The sequence below is a fragment of the Poecilia reticulata genome, linkage group LG3 (genome assembly GCF_000633615.1).
Source record: "Poecilia reticulata strain Guanapo linkage group LG3, Guppy_female_1.0+MT, whole genome shotgun sequence".
Taxonomy (NCBI): domain Eukaryota; kingdom Metazoa; phylum Chordata; class Actinopteri; order Cyprinodontiformes; family Poeciliidae; genus Poecilia; species Poecilia reticulata.
In genome coordinates, this window is record NC_024333.1 from 21921625 (window position 1) to 21944242 (window position 22618).

The 22618-nt window shown below is 37.5% G+C and overlaps 1 protein-coding gene across 1 annotated transcript; it reads right to left on the bottom strand.

Annotated features, from left to right (window-relative positions):
* Nucleotides 1-53: 53 nt before the first annotated feature.
* Nucleotides 54-22618, bottom strand: hsd17b12b (hydroxysteroid (17-beta) dehydrogenase 12b). Its single transcript, XM_008405692.1, has 11 exons — nt 22275-22618; nt 14053-14099; nt 13660-13735; nt 12992-13099; nt 11848-11912; nt 11571-11615; nt 10650-10684; nt 7493-7574; nt 6526-6591; nt 6216-6365; nt 54-1106 (listed from the first exon to the last, which is right to left on the bottom strand). The coding sequence occupies exons 1-11, from the start codon at nt 22450-22452 to the stop codon at nt 999-1001; spliced, it is 960 nt and encodes a 319-aa protein (XP_008403914.1). The 5' UTR covers nt 22453-22618; the 3' UTR covers nt 54-998.

Genomic DNA, 22618 nt, shown 5'->3' on the forward strand with positions numbered 1-22618 from the left:
GTAAAATGTAAACAAAAGTAAAGTCAAACTAATGCATTAAAAAACAAGACAAATTGATCTGAAAAGAATATTTATTTATTGATAGCAGGAAGAACAAGTGCAATCTAAGTTTCAACATTAAGTCAATCATCCAGGGTAAAAAAAAAAAAGACAAGTTTATGCTGGAATGAGAGAATTGAAATGACAAATCTGAAATTGTATACAGACCCAACTTGATCAAACATACTTGAAGAAACTACCAATGGTTTGGCCGAACAGCCATCATGACACACAATAACTCAAAACATAGCAGGTCAAAATATATTTGTGGAAATTTGTAAGTAGATCGACACAACAATATATGTGTTGTAGTCAGAAATGCAAACAGCAATTAATCAAAGTGTTTGGTTCAACTATTTCAGTATCTGTCATAAATACAAATTACTGAGACATTAATTACACAAAAACAAAAGCTAAAGCTTCGGAATGATTTAGTTGGTGCTTTAACAGAAAGCGTTTAAACCAATGTGGCGAACAATACACACTAAAAAAAAAATAAAGAAAAATACAAAACTATGAAGAGTAAATACTGATGAATCATCCTTTAAAGCAAGTCACACTTCAAGTGTTTTAGCAAACAGAAGCCATAAAATACATGCACGATGCCAAGAGACACCATGCCCCTGATAATTCCAACTTCATAGCCTCCTTTCTCTTGTAGGATTAATTTCTCATCACGATTCTTAGACAGATGGTCTGGTTTTAGTTTCTATATTTAATTAAAGCCGTTTACTGAATGCACAAATTAGTCCAATGGTTATTTTATACAACTGTTGGGGTTGAGCACATAGAGACTGGCTCACATCATCTATCACTTGCAGGAGGAAAACTGAGATGTTGCCCAGAAACTGTCACTTTCTCTTTGCCTGGTCCCTGATGATGACGGCAGTTGGACATGACATTAATGCACCTGGTCCCCTCCATCTCTTGCTGCGGCTCCCACCGTCCATCTGATCCCCCTACCCCTGCTTCTGCTTCTTGAGGTAACGAGCGCGCTGGGACAGACCCATCCCCATCACGTAGCTGTTGAGCATCTTGGCTGGAAGCAGAGCTGTAGTCACCCAACCCTACAGAGGGAAATTACATGGTCATCTGGTGGCATTTACAAATAACAGATTAGCATTCATTATTAATCTCCAACCCACAGGAGCAACAAATGTGGCAAGCGTGTTTGTACAAGGGGAAAAAATTCAAGCAATTGTGCCATCTTATTGTATATGCCCTTTTCCAATTATGTCTGAACTACATGCCATTTGTTAAAGTCAGAGGTCACAAAACTCATGTCCTTATTTGGGGACTATTTGAAGCTTTCCTTAATGCCACTTTAAAAAGCAAAAGACACAATCCAAGTGTTTTTGTAGCTAGAAGGTGGCACTTTATGGGGTCAGCGGATGAATTTATGAGCCCGTGCATTATGAAGGAATGCAAATGACTACTTTAGCAGCTATGGGAAGAGAAGTACAGGTGGAAAGTTTACATATTCCTCTACTGGCATGGAGTTCAATGTCATTCTATTTGGGATGTTGCTGATGCATATTAGTAATTTATATAGACCTCCTAGGTTTCAAAACCAAGATTTCTGCTCACAAGTATGATTTTCTGCAGGATCATATTCCCGATCCAAACTTCTACCCCAATGTTGGAGTAGCAGAATCAGAACCACAGACTTAACTAGGATAAAGAAACTGATGAAAGCTGGTTCTCTTGTGTGGAAACACTGGAGATAATAGTGCAAAAAAGGATTCTTCATAAAATCACCGTCATGAAACTTTTCTACAAGAGTGCCTTCAGTCAGAAGATTTTTCAGAGCTGCTGTAAAACTGACCACTACAGGAGATCCTTTATGCTCACAGCCATCAGCACCTACTACAACTCTGTGAAGAAACTTTGTAATATGAATTCCAGCAACATTTAATTTGAGATTTAAGTGTTTTTTTTTAATTGAATCAAATGAATAGTTCATTCATAAACAGGCTGAATGAATGAATTTAGTTGTGTTGGAGCAGGATTGTATCCAAAAGGTGAAAACAGTAGATTTCAAAAAGTGGACTTTGGCACCTGCGCCTTAATGTTCAGCAACTCAACCATAGAGCTTTTTGCAGCCATCAAAAAGCTTCAGGTGTAATTCTGGAGGAGCCTCTGGCAAAATCTGAAAAGTTAACTTAAATATCTTGTTTCTGTGGGACAGCCGTAGCTCACAAATCCCTAATGGGTCGAGGCCAGGAATTTTAAAAATGCTATATGAGAAGCCAGATTTATCCATCCATGAAAAGTCAGAACAATGATGAAAAGAAAAATCTGTTGGGAGAAATTAATGGACAAATCCCACAAAAATGAGTCAACTGTGAAGCATGGTGGTGTTAGAATTATGGTAAATATCAATGCACTTCCACTGATATTGGATTATCAAAAAAGTGGATGGAATACTGTAGAAGGGCAACCTCCATGTTCTTCAACTCCTCAAATAAATGTCCAGATCACAGACATGCATGAAAACTGGTTTTGGAAAGGATGATGAAGGTTCACATTAAGCTACTGAAATGGCCCAAACATCTACCCTTTTAATCATTTCTGGAACATAATTAAATGCCTGGGAGTTGGAATTTTAAATTCCAATTTTAAAACCATTTTAAGCATTTGATCTGTCACTACTTCACTCCAAGAGAAAATTGGTTCAAATGCATAAAAAAAGCCACAAATTAATGACATCAACGTTCACGATGAGTATGTACACCTTCCACCTGCAATGGAAATCGATTTTAACTTTAAAGTGTTTTGCAGAAGAGATTCCCAGTAAAACCAGATGATTTGGTTTAGAGTTTAAGTCCTCTCCCTAAGTGATGAGCAGGTTTATGCGGTCTAATCAGCAGTTTTACTCAGACTAACTGAAAACATAATGAACTCATTCTTCCAGCATGGAGAGAGCTGAAGAGAAGGCATGTGATTACAGCTGCCTATCTGTGTGTTAGCCTGATTATGCAAACAAAAAACACAACCACATATAATCACATTGAACTTGCTGGCGAGGCAGACAAAAAAAAAAAAGAGTCCATTAAACGTCTCTTTGGATCCGTTTTCATTTAAGATGCAAAAAAAAAAAAAAAAAAAAAAGACTTTAAATTGCTTAAGAGCAGTTTGAAATTCCAACAAAATTTTATCTTATTTTTAATAACTGTAATTAAGTTTCATCATATTTTGGAGCTGCAGTTGTTTTCTCTCTTTTAGAAAATCTACGTATCACTCAACCTAATGTGGCTATATAGTAAAAGGAGAAAAGCGGTTTACTTTATGTAGTTAAAGACTACAAACCCAGTAAATGAGAAGCTGATTGAGCCCAGTTAAAGGTGACCAAGAAGCACCAAAGGCAATTTACTTGTACTGGTTGGTCAAAAACTGCAGGAACAGCATGGAATTTCACACTCCACTCACTTATCCATTTAGTTTTATTATTTTAAGCGTATTACTATGTCATTCTAATTGTAGAACCAAAGAAAAATAAGCAGCGGCACAGTTAACGGAACAGATGTTGTTTATCCCCAGAAAGGTGCAGATTGCAGTTTTACAGCAGTCTAAATTGGATACTGGTGAACTGTGGCTTAAAACTGTAAAACGTGCAGAGAGCCGAGACACAGCTGAACAGAGAGGGATTATCAGATAAACACAACAGCTCCGCTTGTCCGCTGCTTATGGACCGCTGAAATACTGTGGCTGAGGGCAGACAAGATCTGGGCTGAATTGATGCTATCTGCACAAAACCCAGCGACTGTGCAGGATTAATAAAAGCCTTTTTATGACAAACATAATTCATTGACCACCTGTGTGCTGAAATAAATAGTGTCACCTAAATGTATAATCAATAAACATGATCGTTGATATTTAGGTCATATAGTCCACTGCAGCACGCTGACATTGACATATGCTTGTGACCTCTGATGAATGAAGGCACAGACTGGAAAATCAGGCCAGGACTGAAGTTTCCGCCTCATTTCTGATAAGGTGTCATTAGGATGCAGACAATGCTGAAAGGTAGTGAGGCATCCCACTCCATTATTTTGGAGGATGTTTACTTCCAAACAGATGCTAGGAGCAGCTGTTGGAACAACATTACCTTTGTGAATAGAGGAGCGCTCGTAGGAGGCTCTTTTGTATAAAGTCAAACCGGAGCTTGATGAGCTTTTAACACAGTTGCCATGGCATACCTTCACCACGCTGCGTATGTATTATGCTGTTCCAGTTCTATAGCGCTGAGAAAGAAAGCTTATTCCTTTAAAAAATGGATAACTTATGTACTACAAGCATGCTTTCATAACTTCCRTAGTCGTCGAGCCTGCACAAAATATGTTTTAGTTGCTCCACAAGGTTATATAAACAGGCTACATAAAATGTTTTTTTTTTCCTCCATTTTGTACAAAAAATGTCAGCAGTTGTTTGCTATGGCTACACAACTGATAAACTAGAGATAAAATAAGGGATGGGTTTCTTAGCTGTGGTGGATTTTTTTTTAGAAATGGATCAATAAAAAGAATGCTTCAGGTCATCCTGAGGCCTAATGGAGCTGAAGTTGTCTACGTGTTTCTGAGCACAATTCAGAAAACAGTACAATCTGTAAACAAGTAAACATTTAGGCTGAAACATCAATTTCAAATAATCCATTAAATAATATAAGCTKTTCTTGTTCTCTGCTTCACTTACTTGAACTGAAATACTAATAGCTGCTCAGATCTGGACTAACTGTCTGTATACCAACAAGTATTTTTCAGTTCAATGTTATGAAACGGTGCAGGGAATGACTCCCCATGTGTTTCCYAAGAAACGATTTACTAAACAACAGCAATGATGTAAGCAGTTCACTTAAATAAATGGTTCTTAATTAACATGCACATATATACAGYTGACCAGGTTTCTTTTTCAGGATACAGGGTCGTTTTCCAGGGACACTTGAACCCCAAATGCCATCCATCCATTTTTGTCATGTTTAACTGGGTAAAAAGAGGATACAGCCCTGGTAAGGAGGTAATGAGGAACTCAAAACTTTTGGAGCACAGCATTGTGGGGGGAGCCAAAACTCTCTGATTGGAACAATACAACATACAAGTAAAACAGCTCTCCAGCTTATATTTTCTGTAAATTTAAATTTTACCTGAAAAAGAGATTTAAGCTCAACAAAACAAGGTGTGCGACTGCTGTGTGTGCAGCTTAAAATATTAGAGATTTACCATATTTTCCRCACTATAAGGCGCACCGTCAAAAAATGGCCTATTTTAAAACTTTTTTCATATATAAGGTGCACTGCATTATAAGGACGCTACAGTAGAGGCTGGAGTTACGTTATGCATTCACTAGATGGAGCTGCACTAAACGGAATGTCAGCAAAACAGTCCAACTCCGGTCAGYGAGGAGARCCTTCAGCGTCTGGGCCGGGGCGTGGCCGGACGATGGTCACCCTTCTCCGTTYGCGCACAGCATGTTTGTGGAGAACGTGGTGCTAAATGAYCTRCAGACGACCTGATTCTAGACGGTCGGTAGGTAGATRGGTCAGYCACACTTTATTAACAAACCAGCTTTCTGACAACTATCCCAGCATGCACCGCGCGCTGCTTCTTCTACGGGGGAAAATGAAGTCGGCGGCTGCTTACYGTAGCTGCTAGACCTGTTGTGGCTCAATATTGGTCCATATATAAGRCGCACCGGATTATAAGGCGCACYGTCAGCTTTTGAGGAAATTGAAGGTTTTTAGGTGCACCTTATAGTGTGGAAAATACGGTAATAGTAAGCATTTCCTTAAAGGTTTTATTCTGTTTTAGAAAGTAGTAGACATAAAACAAAGAAACAATAGATTGATTTTTTGCAACTGTAAAATATCAGGTTGTGATGCCAACTGAAGATCCCTCTTCTCTTTTCCGTGCCTCAAATGTGCATGAAAGGAAGGCTGCAGCTATGAAGTGCATTTAGAGCTTGTTACAGTTACACCTTGCCTGGCATTTAGACTGACTTGACATAAGATACAAAGTGTACTCACTGTGAAATAATAAGTTAGTGGCCTTGATGTTACTTTTCCTTTCCTGTCTCATACTCTTTCTTTATAAGATGTTGGGATCTAAGCAATTAAAGTCTGAGTGCTTTTAGAAATGTTTCAGACTGTACCCACTGTGTTTCTGGTTCATTTTATGACATACCATAATCGCATGCGGCAGGTATCCATTGGTCTGAGTCTGCAGACCCACTGTGTTGAGCTCAGCTGCAACGTAGCGTGCTGGACTAGGCCTGTCCAGGGTAGGGCGACGGATTTTACTCAGTTTGGTGGCAACAAAAAACGGCAAAACACTCTAAAAACAGAGAAATTGATAAAAAAAAAAAAATCATCAATTCAAATAGCCTCATTATCTTTGCTTAATTTCCTGTTACCCCTCCCCAAACTTTAGTTATTAATCAGCAGCACTTGATAACAGTGCAGGAACCCTTAGATTAGATTAGTCCATTAATTACCTGAATGATGATCCCTTTGCTCTTGTATTCAGCTTGCAGTCCTCTGGAGAAGAAGTCCACAAATGCCTGTTTGAAGCAAAAGCATGTGATTAATATTCCTTTTAACCAAGTTCTCACCATTCTATTAAGGAAAAAAAAATTAAAAAAGGTCTATCGGCAGGATTCTTACAAAGTTTTAAATTAAAAACTCCAGACCTTTTCAAACTCAAAAGTTGATTACTTAAGCCTTTGCACTCAACKTAAAATATACATTTTAAAAAATCCAAGAAAAAGAAACACGAGGGAGGGAAGAAAGGACAAAAAGAAAGGACAAATAAAATGGAAGAAAGGGAGGTAAAAAAATGGAGAGAAGGAAGGAAAAAGYAGTAAAGAATGGAAGGAATGATGAGAAAGAGCAAGAATGGTAAAAGGGAAGAAAGAAAAAAAAAGAACAAAAAAGGAATGCAAGATAAAAAAGGAAAGAGGAAAAGGAAGACATTAAGGATACAAGGAAGGAAGAAGTAAAGGACATRAGGAAGGAAAAGGATAGAAGGGAGAAAGAAAGAAATCAGGAAATCTTCATATAGCAACTTGTCCACATTCTTGTAGCAGTGTCTCAAGTTTCCACTGCAGTGACTGTTTAGATGCATATTCAAAGTGTGAATAATGGGATTCAGTATATAAAAAAAAAAAAGATGCCAATGAACTTAAGTGTAACAGCGAGGGACAGACCATTTTCCAGCTACCAAAGAGAACATAACACTAATAGACATTAATGCTGCTCTATTCCTACACATATCGATTAGGTTTTGCCTGAGGCAATGTTTGTCAATAAAACAATAATTTGTAAAATGAGAACAAGACAGCATTCTTCTCCTCGAAGGCTACAGTGCATGTTAACAAACTGTTTATGAAGCCGAGATGTGCCTACAGGTATTCCTTCAAGTAACATTTGATGCGAAGGTCATACACCGTGTACCACAATTACCTTGGAGGCAGAATAGACGGTGAGGAGAGGAACAGGGTACATCCCACTGGCAGATGAGATGTTTAGGATGGCTCCCTTTTTCCTAGGAACCACATACAGAGACAAAAAAAATGTTCTTTTACACCAGAAAGAAGGGGAAAAAGGCTGGTAGGTGGGGGGCAGCAGACACTTCAGCCTGAAATCAATCCCAGCAAGATAAAAGAATATGGTAGCACATGTACTCGCATGCTGAGCCAAAACTCCACTCGTAGTACATCAAAGTAGAGCTGGTGGATAATGATAAGATCAAAGATACAGCAACATCAATACTTAAATGTTTACAATCTGATGACATTTTTGCTTCAGCTCTTGGTACCTTCATCCTGATTTTTTTTTCCCTTCTGAAAATAAACTTTATTGCAAGGAAAATATTCAGCAAGACATAAATCCTTAGCACAGTGACAACATAAGAATACCATACATAAATCTATATGAAAGCACATGCATACATATAGATAAAGTCAGATGTTGCAAAACATATTAGGAAATTTTAAAGTTTTTGGTGTTAAATAATATAGGAAATTTTGATATAAAAAATACATATTTTCTATAGATTTTCAAATAATTTCTTTTAAAATACTTCTGTATTGTGGCAACGGCATCTTCCAGCTTGTAACAGAAAAAGCAACACTGTCTCCCCCTTTTGGCTGATTGAGAGCTTACCCCAGTGCCACTGGCATTCAGCTGATGCCACATTTGGCAAATGCCAAATTGTTTTGGGCAAACTGCGTCAGATTAGTTAATTTTTAGTTGGATTTTAAATATGGATGTCATGTATTCCAGAACAAAGATCTTCCAAAACAACCCGGTCGTTAGAAGGGTGTGATATTTGGCATAACACCAATAACATCTCAGACAAAAACCCGTCTTATATTAACAGTAAAACAATGCGGTATGATTATCCGGAAAATATCTGGTTCTTCAACTCCTGAGACAGCTTGCAATTATTAATGGTCCACGACTTTGGCTTTCTACCAAAAAAATGTTCTGAAGGAGAATCCTGCAGAATGACCCCAAAACAAACCTTTTATGGTCAAGAACCATCTGTTGTGCAGACTTAAAAGCACTGCGATAAAAGATGCACCAAAATTCCTCAACAGGAATATTTAAAAACTCATTGCCAACTATTACACATGCTAAAAAGAAACATGCAACAAAAAAAAAAAAACTCAAAGAAATTTCTAATGGAGGAAATACTTTTTCACCGAGTTGTAGATTTTGCAAACAAATTTCTCAAAAATCCTTAAATTGTCAGAGGAAGAATTTTACTGGGGTCTGATTTAAGTTTGGGCACAGCTCCAGAAGTGGTCAAAAAAGAATCCAATCACATTTTCCTTCCACATTTCATTATGTGCCTTCATCATACATCCACATACTCAATTACTGAATAAACATGAGTAAACAGTACTTTAATCCTTTCAATATGTTTTCTAAAATAGATTTGGTTATTGACCTACACATATTACCTCTCAAGGTAAAAGACATTTATTTGAATAATAAGTATTTTTTTATTTAGCMAAAAGCTTGTTAATCCAGAGTTTCATAATATTCAATATTTTGCTGAAGCATTTCTGGTAGCAATCAAGTCTCCATGGAAACAGCTCTACAAACTTGGTACACATATTTTAAGGTATTTCTCCAATTCGTCTCTGCAAATCTTATGCTTAGCAAGGTCGGACCTTGCTAAGCATAAGCCGACCTTATGCTTAGCAAGGTCGGCTTAGCAAGGTCGGAAAAAGAGATGCCAGAGAGACGCTGTACAGAAATTACAGATAAAGAATGCTTATTGTTTGTGTGTGGATGTGTGCCTGCAGTATTAGCAAACAAACTTTTCCAGAGATGTTCAATTGGATTTCAGTCCAGGCTCTTGCTGGGCCACTCAAGGACATTCACAAACTGTTCCTAGAGCCACCCCTTTCTCCTGGTGACTGCTTTGAGTCATTGTGCTGGAAGACGTAGAGTTCCAGAGCACTCTGTGGGGGGCGGTCTCAAAGGATCTCTCCATATTTTTTCCTACCGTCATTGTATCCTTGTGCACCCACTTTCTTTGCTTAAACACATCTTTACAACATAATTTGTAAACGCTTAACAGCAGTGTTTTCTTTTATTTTTCAGTGTTCAGGCCAAAGGAAATACTTTTTGTTTCATCAGGCCAAAGACTTTTTTTCCTTTGGGTCTGAAAATCTAAGGCGCTTTTTGGCAAAATTCAACTTTGCTGCAAAGTGCCGTTTAGTGGCCATATTTGGGCTAGCCTCATCTTGTCTACATTATCTCCTTAACACACACTCATATTTGACAGCACTTCAGTCAGTCAGCCAGTTTTTTCTTGATGTTCTACAATCAAACTTAAAATTAAGTAGTGATTGAGAATTTGCCATGTCAGCTAAAAACGTCTCTTTCTCTGAATGAGATGCTGAATGGTTTATAGACATCGGAAGTCTTGTTTTATTTTATTACCGTCTATTCGATTTGCCATTTTTGTTACTGTTGGTGTAATTGTTAAGCAATTTGGTCAAATTACGTTTCTAATATGCTATTTAAATACATTTGACATCAATTTACCATAATATGTCAAACTGATGGAGTGAGTAGTGAATGGCTGAAGTTCTGGGTCATTCCATCTTCAGAGAAGAATAGTGCACGTCTGCCTTGGAGACCATTGAGTCCTTGGTCACCTCTCAGGTCCGTATTCCCCATTTATTCAGTTTTGTTAACTGGTCAGATCTAAATAGGGTCCAGCTGGTTTTAAGCTTATTCCCTTTCTGAACTGTGTTTTTCAAGGGAGTTCAATGCTGTCAAAGTAGTTCTGTCTCACCATATTTGTGCCTTGACACAATCCAGTCTCTGAGGTCTACAGGTCATACCTTTGATATACCGATGCTGTCAACAGGGTGACCTTCTACAGACAAGTGTGTTTTATTTCAAATCATGTTAAAGTCAACTAACTTTATTGTAGGTCTTTCCAGTTTTTCATAATAGGCTACTTAGTCAAGATTTATTTCAATAAAATCTGTTTTAGAATAAATCTGTATTGTGTGGAAAAAGTAAATAAGTGTAAAAATGTTTTTCAACATAGGTGCCATTTTTGTATGGGAAAAAAAAAGCAAAGAAAACTCACCTTTCTACCATTTGAGGTAAAACAAGACGAGTCATCTACGGGGGGAGGGAAAAGCAATTAAAAAGAGATGCCAGAGAGACGCTGTACAGAAATTACAGATAAAGAATGCTTATTGTTTGTCTGTGGATGTGTGCCTGCAAACATACACCTGTGTGGGAAGTGTGTGAAGAAGTGGTCAGAGAGGTAACACAAAGAGAGGGAGGAAATGTTAATGATAGCACAGGGAGCCATTTGGAGAAATATTGAATGACCTAAATTAAGTGTTAAAAGAGTGGGTGGACTTTAGCTGCTTCTCTGGGAGCTGCTATATGCGGATAACAGGGACGGAAGTGACTTACTGTGTTTTATGTCACCGTTTCCCATGTTTTTGTGTGTGCGTGAAAGAGTGTTCTCTTCTGTGTGTGACTAACTGGCAATACACACATCAGAAAAAAATCCCGGCAATCTGAATCCACTTAAGACAAACGTAATTACTCAGAGGTGGTTCAGATACCACAGGGGAAAACTAATGATATGAGCATAATTCAAACTTTATAAAGTTTTATTGGATGCAGACTGGGACTGAGCTAGACATTTAACTTAATATCTGCTACAGGTTTCCAAACAAGCTTGCATATGACAACATTCATCAAACTCTAGTTTTATTCCACCTAATTTTTTGCAACCCAAGTTTTTTTTTTTTATTATTATTATTTTTTAGAAACATGCTGGACTGTCAGTTCAATAGCAGAACTACCAATCCATCAACAGAGTCAAGGCTGTAATTACAGCTAAAAGTGCATTATCTCAATATCAAATGGTAGGCAGAGAAACTTACGCAACCATGATTTCAGTATACATGGTTGGTTTCTTTTCAGGCTGGTATTTAAAAATGTTTTCCTTATTTTTAGTTACTGTGATTAAAAACTTATTCATACTTACCTGGCACACTGATGTTATGTTAATGTTGATCATTGTGTCGATGAACTGAAATAAGAACAAGACCAGTTAATCATCTTGAGGAATTATTTTCTGAGTTTAAGTTTTTATACATTTTCATGGTCATACAACACCAGTCCATTTCTTTCAAACCCAACTGATTTATGAAATTATGAGAGATGACTTTTAGGCAGTTTTTAATTCAATTTAAATTCAACATAAGTGATCTGAGCAAAGTCTGAACTTCAATTAGATAGTTGTCAAACGAAAGACAACTTACCGTGTCCAGGTTGGGAACGTTGAGGAAGAACTCAGGGTAGGAGTAGGATGTGCCCACATTGTTTACTACAAAATAAAAGCAGATTTTTTTWAAAAAATTTTTAAGTGACAGAGCCTGAAAATACACTGAAAACTACTGACTTTAGACCAGAAAAAGACTCAACTGTATAAATAAAAATGTGGAAAAAAAGTGCTATTCATTTTCTTGTCTTTTGGGGGCAGCAAAGGGTTGTTAAATCAGATGCACATAAGGCTATATTTTAATATTTTATGTTTATGCATTTAACAGATTGAGAAACAACTCAGAACATTATTCAAGAACAAAAAATACATTTTAAAAAAGTATAGTGCACAGTAAAATGCTGCAAAATATATTTCAAATTCATTCTCACAAATTGTATGCAATATAGATTTTTGCAAATAATTGCTTTAACTGCAGTAAATATTAGCTAATTCCATTATTTAAGTTCCATCTAATCAGGCTCTCTGTGCCAGTTAGATATTTAATGATTCATTTGATTTGAGTTGTTCAAGTAAAAGGTCATTAAGAAACAGCAGCTACAGACAGATGCCAGTTAAAAGAATGTGATGCCTGGAATAAGATGGAAATAATTTTCCAATCTTTATATGAGGACTATTTTTATTATAGACCCTCAGAAGACAGATAAACACCATTTCTAAATTATTTATTAATCACAAGTAAATTCAGCATCAAGACCTTTATCAGCATTATTGCATTTAATTGTTTTGTAATGTGCAGTCTTTTACTGTATAAGCACTCAATACATAGTTGGGGCTCCTTTTGGATGAGTTACAGCATTACAGGGTCTAGTGTTATAACTTGACGTAACTTAACTTGAATGTCATAAATATTCTGAAATATTCTAAAAAAATTAATTTTAGTTTGAAAAATTAACAGAAACAAATGTTTGAAATACATCACTATTCAATGACTTTCACATTTTAAACTGAATTTCTGAAACAAAATGATCTTTTCAAAAACAATTGAACTTATTGAGATGCACCCACATATGCAATACTTGCATTAACACAGATGAAATAAATAAAGAGCATTTTAGAAAGAAATGCTCTTCTTATATTCAAATAAAATCCTAAACCCTAGGTGAACGGTGCACCAGACTTACCCAGCATGCCAATCTCCAGTCCCGCAAGGCCCTCTTCAATCTTTGCATAAATATCTATACCACTGAAGTCTGCTGCAATCGTTTTGGTCTCCACGCCACATTTGCTTGCTGGGGACACAATCATGCATTTGAGCTTAGTAAATAGGGATATTAGAGACAGCAAAAGGGTTAATTTAAATATTTATCCAATATGTTCATCACTGAAAGGATCCCTTTTATCCAATTGCATGGATTCACACTTGGCTCCAGCAGGAGGCTTTACTCCTCCAAAATAAAACCCCTGCTGCATCTCTACAGTACTGAAAGGATCACGTGCAAAACACTCAATTCAGTGCTATATCATTTCGTCACTTGTCAATTAGGCCCTTTGGGTGATAAAACACTTCAGGCTGAGGATGAATGAGGATATGCAGCAAGGATCTTGATGGCTAAGCCCTTGTCCAGCAGCTCTTTGTCTTAATGGATCACCTGTATTAGTCTTTTTCTTAGGAAGACAAGCAATATTGATTTCCCTTGACAAAGAAATGCAAGACTTGTTTGAATAATTGCTTAAAAACACTAATACTCTGTCATCCTTAATATTTTACTATGATGTGCCATGTTAGAAGGAGAAACAAAAACAAAAAAAAAATCAAAGATGTCAAAAAATAAGAGAGCACATATCTTACCGATTGCCTTGGATACATCATCAAGTTTCTCCTGAGAGCGACTAATCAGAACGATGGCAAAGCCTCTGCGGGCAAGCTGTTTAGAAGCAAAGGAAAAAAAATAATCAAGTCTACGAGAAAACAAACAAATCATGCTGCTGTAATCACACAAAATAAGAGACAACAAAACAAGAGTGAAAAAAAATGTTGCATCATTAATTTGAGTTTTCATTCACATGTAAAAACATGTAAACAGAACCAGAGAAAGATTCATTTTAAGACGGATTCATTGAAGAACCACATAACTAAAACCATACACTACATATATGAACAAGCTTGAAAAACTAGCATTATGAGATACAAAACTTCCTTAATGCAACCTCTGAATGTGAAACATTATCCATGCCATCCTACCTCCTCTGCATATGCTTTCCCAATCCCATCTGTGGCTCCTGTTACAACTGGAAGTTGGACAAAAAAGGACAAACAAGTAGTATTAGCATTCCTCCCATTAAATTGGTATACTTGCACTGAAAAGGAGAAGCAATGGTATGGCTGTTTAGATCGTTCACACGCTCAACTGTGAGTAGTTGAAGTAGTTTGTAGAACCAAATAATCGTACTTATCTGCTACTGTAACATTATGCGACTGTCAAACTTGTCTGACTTGTCTGGGGCGACTATCAGACAAATGTTGGATCTTGTGTGCAGAAGTTGTTCTGATGCAGTTATAAGAATAACAATAAGTTAGGTCAGTGGTGTCAGACACTGCTCACTGCTCTTTGTATACTGTGCTCTGTATATTTATACAAAGTAACTATAGTATTTGCAAGAAAACTGTGCAAATAGCAGCAGAGATGCCAACCTATTGGGACCAAAACCTACAATAAAACTGTTTGTTTTTGTGCCTTTCAGATGCAGCAGCCTATCACAAGAGGAGTTCTCCAATTCTGCAATGGCTTCATGTATGGGGCAGGAGACATATTCAAAGAGTGACGCTATTTTAGCCAGAGAATTTTAAGTGACAAGTCAAGTTAATAGTAAAGGAATAATTTACAGATTATTCTGCTGTAGTTACAGCTGCAAGTCTTGTGGGAAATGTTTCAACCATCTTTGTAATTACAGACTGAAAACATTCACCCTTTCAGCTTTGCAAAATAGCTCAACCTTAGATATGGAGAGAACCTGTGAATATCAGTTTTCAGTTTTATCACAAAATCTTAACTGGATTTTAGTGTGGCTTTCAACTGGACTGTTCTAAGACAAAAATGCTTCCATCTAAACTTAAACCATCTTAAACATTTTGGCTCCGACTCCGGAAGGTGATCCTTCAACTAGGGCAACAATTGTTGGCCAATATATTTTAAGTGCTATGAAACGTCCTAATGTAATATCCAATCAGTTGAACCGAGTTTTACGGCAGCCAGCGTTCACAGCGGACACCAACGACATTACCCAAAGCGCTAAACACACAGGGTGACAGAAGCACAGAAGAGAAAAAATATGAAAGTAGGCATATATAACTGATAACTTCCAGGATTAGCTTATGTTTAGTTCCTTCCAACAAGGTGAATATTATATGCTCAATGTGATGCTCAGTGTTAGTTTTCCACCACACACTTTCCACTTTCAGGTGAAGAATTACCCAGCTGTTTGGGAGACATCCATGATTGTGTTCTGGATGTCCATGATGTAGTTCTTCCTACCAGTGCTCCCTGAGGCCTTCAAAGAACATGTGCATTTAGATGGAGATTACATGACCCACAAGTAAACTACTCACTGGACTTTCTTTATAAAAAGAGTATAAAAAGATAAGAGTAAAAGGGGACTGAAAGCAAATGCAGGCCACACTTCAGATTTGATTTGCAAAAATCTATGAAAACCATTGATTATTTTCCTTAAACTTCAAAGTGCTTTGTGATTATCCTTCTATCCATCCTACACATTTCAATGAATTTAAGTCTGTGATTCGAATGCAAAAATAAACACAGAAACAAAAGACACTATTGTTTAAAACAATTCTCTATGATATTAAGCTCACAAATAGGTTATGTCTAGCCCGTGTACTCTATTCTGAAGTAGAAGCATTAAGAGATGTGAAAGTATTTCTAAGACACAACCGTGGATCTCTGTGTAGTCTTATATCAAGAACACTTGATATTAGATAAACCCTGACTGGCCAAGCCCCAGCAAGGCCAAGTGGAAAATTGTTTGAATAGAAAAAGGGCAGAAGCAAATGAAGCAAGAGCTTTCAGAAATATCTGGCTCTCGGGTTAGCGGTTATAAAAAAGGAAAGCTTCTTTACAGACAGAAAAGGTACATGCAGAACCAACAAAGCAAACAAAAATGATGGCACCAAAAAGGAAAGCAGCACAAATACACAGACTAACAGTGCCACCTACAGAAACTTATGAATCTAGAAAATGCTGTGCAAAGACGGCAACGATGAAGAAGCTTTACAAAAACAATAAAAAATAAAACATCGAATACACCTTCAAGGTTAAAGAGACTATCAATTCAAACTGACGTTCTGCAGAAAGAGATGTGGAGAGCTGCTAAGGTGACAGATGAGGACAGAGAAAAGAGAATGCAAGTTCTCTCTGTCATAGGTAGCAGCAGAGCGAGCAGATGCCCTGAAAATGCCTGGCACAAACAGCAGCAACAGCAGCAGCAGCAGACTATTTTTAGCAGTCCCCAGCTTTCAAAAAGAACGATTCAACACATCCCTTGCTAAATATAACAAAACGTGGATCGAGACAGGAAGCGCTACGATATGTCCCGGTATGACCTAAAAAAAGCTCTCTTTAAGAGAAAAACTTATCTTATCCGTGGGTGAACCCACTTTTCTTCATTCATTATCATTTACATTAATGGATTTTTTTTTTAAATGAATACCCAGTTGTGGCTTAGAAAGAGAGAAAAGTCACTTATAAAAATACTACTTTATAAGTTAGGGGCAGTAAGGAGGACAGCTTCTAATGCCTCTCCTAGCAATGACAATATACATTTATACAGAGTTAAAAAATGAGCAAACAAATATGTCCCAAAGGGGATTGGTATGGTGAAAACAAGAATTTGTCAACCATCCGTCCCTGCTTGCAAGGTTGCAGAGAGGTCTGGTGTCAGTCTTCAGCAGCCATCGGGCAACAAGTGGGGCACACACCCTGACCAGGCAGCTAGTTGACCACAGAGACACCCGGGAGAAACAACTATGCAGACACACACTTTTCAAGGCAATTTGGGTTAAATCGCCTTAAAAATTTAACCCCATTTGTAAATCCCCTGTGACTTGTTCCACTATTGGTTCCAATAGGCCATAAATAAATGCTGCCTTTTAATTTCAAAATATTACATTTTTGTGCACCCTTTAGCACTGCGCTTGCAGTACCAAGCTGCAAGCGCAGTGCTTAATTCTGAAATGTTAAGTTTACAAATCAAAAACTATAAAGATGTTTGGCCCTACCCCGTCATTTCTGTCAAATGAGAGCAATGATTGTCACAGGTGTGGCTTTGTTTATAAATTTTAGTCTGCTTGCAATGAAGCACAATGTGAAAGCAAACCGCAGCAAACAAAATAAATCAATAAAATCAGTTTTTGGTCTGGATCGAACAAGCAAACCAAATGTTTCTCCTGGTGTGAACACACCCTTAGATGCAACCCTGTCCCAACAAACTTTGATCAAATGAATGGCTCTCAACAGGCCTCAACAAATAATTAAATAATTTGTTCCAATTGTTTTGGGGGCAGAGATCCATCTAAAACCCCTACGACAGTAGATCTCAAGGACCAGGGCTGGTAACCCCTGGCGAATCAATATTCATCTAAGATCTCACTATGAGTCAAGATCCTCAATTACCTCTTTGAACTACAACTAGCTGTAAATCTAGGACTGTGAGCACCAAAAGTAACCGACGGCTTTCTGAAATGGTTCTAAGAATCAGCCATCATTGTCTGTGGATACTTCCACCAGAGAATGCAATTCGAATGATCAGACAGATGACGCATTTTCTTTGAATCTCCATTTAAAAGGCTAGAAATAAAAGAGCCATGAAAGAAATAAGAACATGTTAAGCAGCATTCTTCAGTCCTTTGAAATAAAATGCTGTAATTTCAGTAAATCCATTCTGAGTAACCATTATTTTATAGATTTTCCCGAGCTACAATATTACTCAAATGTCTGAGCACTCCGACTCATAAGGAAGATATGTCCTCATTTGAAATGTACACTATATAAAACACATCTGTGTGTGTGCCACATTGTATTCTAGAATTAACTGAAGGGCTAAGATGCTCATTAGAAAATAGTTAAAAGCAGCAAACATGCAAAGGTCTAGACCAGTGGTCCCCAAACGTTTTCCTGTGAGGGCCACATAACTTTTCCCTTCTCTGGTGGGGGGCCGCAGTCAGTTTGTAACAGAAAAAGTGTTACACGTTTATCATCTGCGCTACCGGAAATTGTTGACGGGGGGGGGCGGCAGCGCGTGTTACTCGATTGATTTTTACCCAGAAAGCACATGGGCAAAAACCGTTAGTGAAACGGTCACTGGGACTAACACATTTAATATAGGAGATGATTGCTTTACGTTTCTGGCTGACTTAGGAAAGCTAGCTAATCAGAGTAATTCAGCTGAACCATTTTCTCTTCCACTTCAATTTTTTATTACTTAGTATTTCTCAACCACACAAAATCCCTCAAAAAACATTGACATTTGTAGTTGGAACGTGACAGACAGGGGAAATTCACTCAGGAGGGATTCAATGTTTCTTTTTAAATGCGCCATTTATTTCAGGATAATCAATTACCTAAGCCAAATTTTCTAAATTGTTTTCACTGCCTCATCTAGCACGATAGACAAAACCCTTTGTAATGTTTTCAGCCCAATAAGTCTGAAATCATATTAGATTTAATACTGTTTGCACAGAAGTTTGATACATCAAATTTGTTTTCATAAAATGGTACCCATGCTACTTACAAAATCTAATATTCCTGCCATAACAATTAAGCTTATTCAAAGTACACATTCTTCTTATTTTACACTATTTATTCCATTTCTCCCTCTATTCATATTTTTTATTGAGCCCATCTCTCTTTTGTGTGATACTCTTGAGTGCAGATGATGCTGCGATGCCAGGCATCCTCTAGGGCTGCAGGAGAGCCAAACAGAAAGGAGCGGCCGAGGAAAAGAGAAAAGAAAATGACAAACACGAACATGGGGGATCCTGGGGGCAACTAAAAATAGCACAGGGAGAGAGGAGGGTGGGGGTACGGGAGAGTCTGTAGGCGAAATGATGAGGGAAACATAGACTGGTTTATTTTTAGGCATTTTAAGAATAAACAGTTTTTCAGGCAGAACAGGAATAAAAAGAAAGATTTTACAGCTGAGTGCATGTTCCCTTCACTCAAATAAATAAGGATCTATTTTTAGAGCTGCTGTTGTCTTCTGTAAAACTAGGTCAGACTGGATAAGTGTCCTAAATGATACTGCTACTATGTGCATATGAACCCCTGTTATCAACACAACCACTCATTTCTCAGGTCTCCACCAACATCAGTCATTTTAGGTCTTGTATATGCAGAAGTAATCATCACTGAAAATAATCTGAGACCAGCAAATGTTTAACTAAGTCAATCACATGTCAGAATAATAGAACATAGCTGCTTACTGCCTCACTAATTTAATAGTAAAAATAGTTCAAACTGATTTTCCAATATACAAATATGTTGACAAGAGGTTTGCTTCATAGGTAAGCTCAGGAAAAAAAAATCTGCTTTATATTCCACACTAATTTACATTTAAAATTGTCTCATATATTAAATAATACTACAGCAGGATGTACCGCTTATTCAATGTGACAAAAAAGTAAATACATCACAAAAAATAAAACAATCCAAACAATTTCACAAAGCAACTCATTAAGTATTGCAGGTAATAACCAGCAGAGGGAGACATAGAGTTCCACTCAACAGAGACAAAATCCAGAAATTTAAAGTTGCCAAGAAAACACAGCATTAAAATGTTAGCTGGATTAATAAATTATTATAAATGTATAATTGATGCAAAACATTGGATAAAATGTTATAATTATTATTATTATTATAAGTTTTCTTCACAAACAAAAATCTTGGCGTGTATGTTTTTGTTATAACAATAATTTTCATCCATATACATGATTTAGCATGTTCAACCCTAGGGTCAGGCCATGCAGGGCTCAAACTACAAAGAAAAAAGCAAGCAACATCTCAAGCTACACACACACATCAGACAGCAAGGTAAATGTGAAGACTATCACACTATTAATAAAACATAGACTAAGTAACTGAGCTGCAAAGGGTAGGGTGGCTTCTCTGGGTCAGGGACCAGGTCCTGTCCCAAGCGGTGGATGAAAAGATGGTCATTAAAATATCTAACTCACTCTGTGCTAATACAGTCTGTAAGCAGTTGTGTTAAATGGATTCCAAAGATAAGCTAAATAAAATGAGTAAAATTTATAATGTGATAATGTGCTTTAAAATATTGAAGCATTATTATATTTTTTCTGGCATCTATACCACTAATAATTCTGAGGTCTTCGCTAGTGGATTTCATTAGTATGCAGCTACAAGGGCTCAATTATATTTTCATAGATGCTCCCTTCTTTTGCTCAACATCTCTTACACACACAGTCTTTTGAACTGTGGGAACCACTGAACCAGAATGTTGAGGATTCTGCGTCTCATGTGTGCCTCATTTATGAATGACTCTGGAATTGTTATATAATCAGGCTGTCCTCCCAATCAAGTCCACTTCACTGAGACAAAGTTTGTGAATGAAAGTAGCAGTGGAGGCCAACAGGCTCCTTTTGCCTCACTGCATATTCTAAATCATTTTGCATGAGTGATCCAAAAATAAACTCCCTTCTCCCTCTGATGATTTTCCATTTATAGCCACACACACACACAAAAAAAAGATCAAAAGCAACTTCAGTTCCCAACTTCACTTCCAAACATTTTCCTCTCTCTGGCAGACTGATGTCACTGTGCATGTTGAAAGGCATTCTGAACATTTTCTACTAAACCAATCTGCCCAATTTCTTTACAATCTAAATCACCAAGATCAATAGCCCAAAACAGATTACTTTTAACTGTTAAGAGTTCCCATATGGTATGCCCATTTCTAACACACACACACACACACACACACACGCAGTTTTACAGCATCTGTGTTGAAATGTGGACTTCGAGCTCTAGGGTTACGCGTATGAAGTAACATCAGGTAGCCTGTTCAAATGTCAAGGTTTGATGAGTAAGCAACATGGAAAGATGGACAGTATTCAATCTGATTTGATAATCCACTCGAACCATAATCCAGTCACAAGAGTTACTACAGTTTACAACCAAACTGTCTGATCATTCCATCGTGTTCAACCTACCAGAAGGAAGTCACACACATTTACTGCTAGGGCATACAAGATAGGTCAAGAGATGTGTGTGTGCTGCTGCAAAATGGGAAGATAAATATAGATTCAGCAGATGTGGATTATTCAAATATGTTAGAAAAACGGCTGCATGGCAGTGTCACAAACTACTATGTTAATTTTATCAGATAAAACTTCGGTATACACATATTTTGTAGCTACGATTAGTTATGCAGACCAACAGCATTTTAAGAGTATGGACAATAAGATTGTGATAAATGTATAAAGATCAGATTTGGCTTCTTTTTTTTTACCTTCCTATTTGCAAACTTGATTCAGCACATTATCATTGCAATTCTATACATTGTTCAAACAGACTGGATACATTGTAGGTGGGAACAAAGAAAACAACTCAACTAGTGACAGTTGAATAGTGCACATTGTCCTGATACTGGACCAGCTATTTTCTCATTTGCAAGGCCATTCTAAGTACAAAGCACAATCTAGTGAGATAGTGTCTTCACTCTAAAGACCATCTGTTCCTTAAGTCAGTACCGAAATGGGAAAAAAGGGCATGTAGGTATGCAGACATTTGCAACAAGATTTTTTAAGTCTTCAGGAATGGATGTTGCAGATCAAAATGAAAATAATATATTTATTGGTCAGAGATGGGATAAAATGTTTCCCCAGATTTGGATAAAAATAAAAATGTGTTGATGCTTATGGCTGTTGGCAGGAAGGATCTTCATAGAAGTCTGTATTACAGTGGCTCTGAAAAAGCCCAAGAGAAACTCTGCAATTTCACCACACTATCTAAAATAGCAATTTAACCAAATTACATGCTGTTTTAGGTTTCAGAAGACAAACTGTCTTACTTAGTTTTCAATAAATAGGGTCAGTTATTGGACATGGCGATCAAAAGTCTGAGCTTCTCTTTCCAACTGATAGGTTATGATGACAAATTTCTACTCTCGCTGTAATCCAATTAACAAGAGAAGTATAATAAAATATAGACCAGTCAGACAGATGTAGGTATATCTTATGTCAAAATAATACATGTTGGGTTGCTAGTACAACAATATACAAGATTTGCTGTTATCATTTAACGTCCCTTGTTACAATTCTCACTTCACCAAAACCTTATCAAAAAAACTCACTGTCACTTTATTTCTGCATGCTTAAGATCAGTTTTAACTGCGATATTACTTGACATTAGTGTTTCCAGCCTTCTAGACTCTCACCTGCCCACTTTCCCAGTTTGTTGGGGGAGATCAGTCTTCCGTTGCCCAGCACCCACACCTTGAAGCCGGACAGTAGCCGGTACACGGAGCACACGGACAGCCAGGCCGCGGTTAGAGCACCCAGCCAGAACAGCGGGACTTCCACGGCCTTACACATGGCTTCTCCTCTGAAAGACATTCCCGCACCGGTCCCTCCTCTGTCTCTACTCTGTGGTGACACTAACACCTGGACTTCTAACTTCTTTATTAATTAAACAGCCGCTGCTCAAAGTGCAAAGGGAATCCCAGCTTAGACGCCCGAGTCAGACGCTTCCTCATGTGTGTTTCGCTGCTGGTGATTGGGT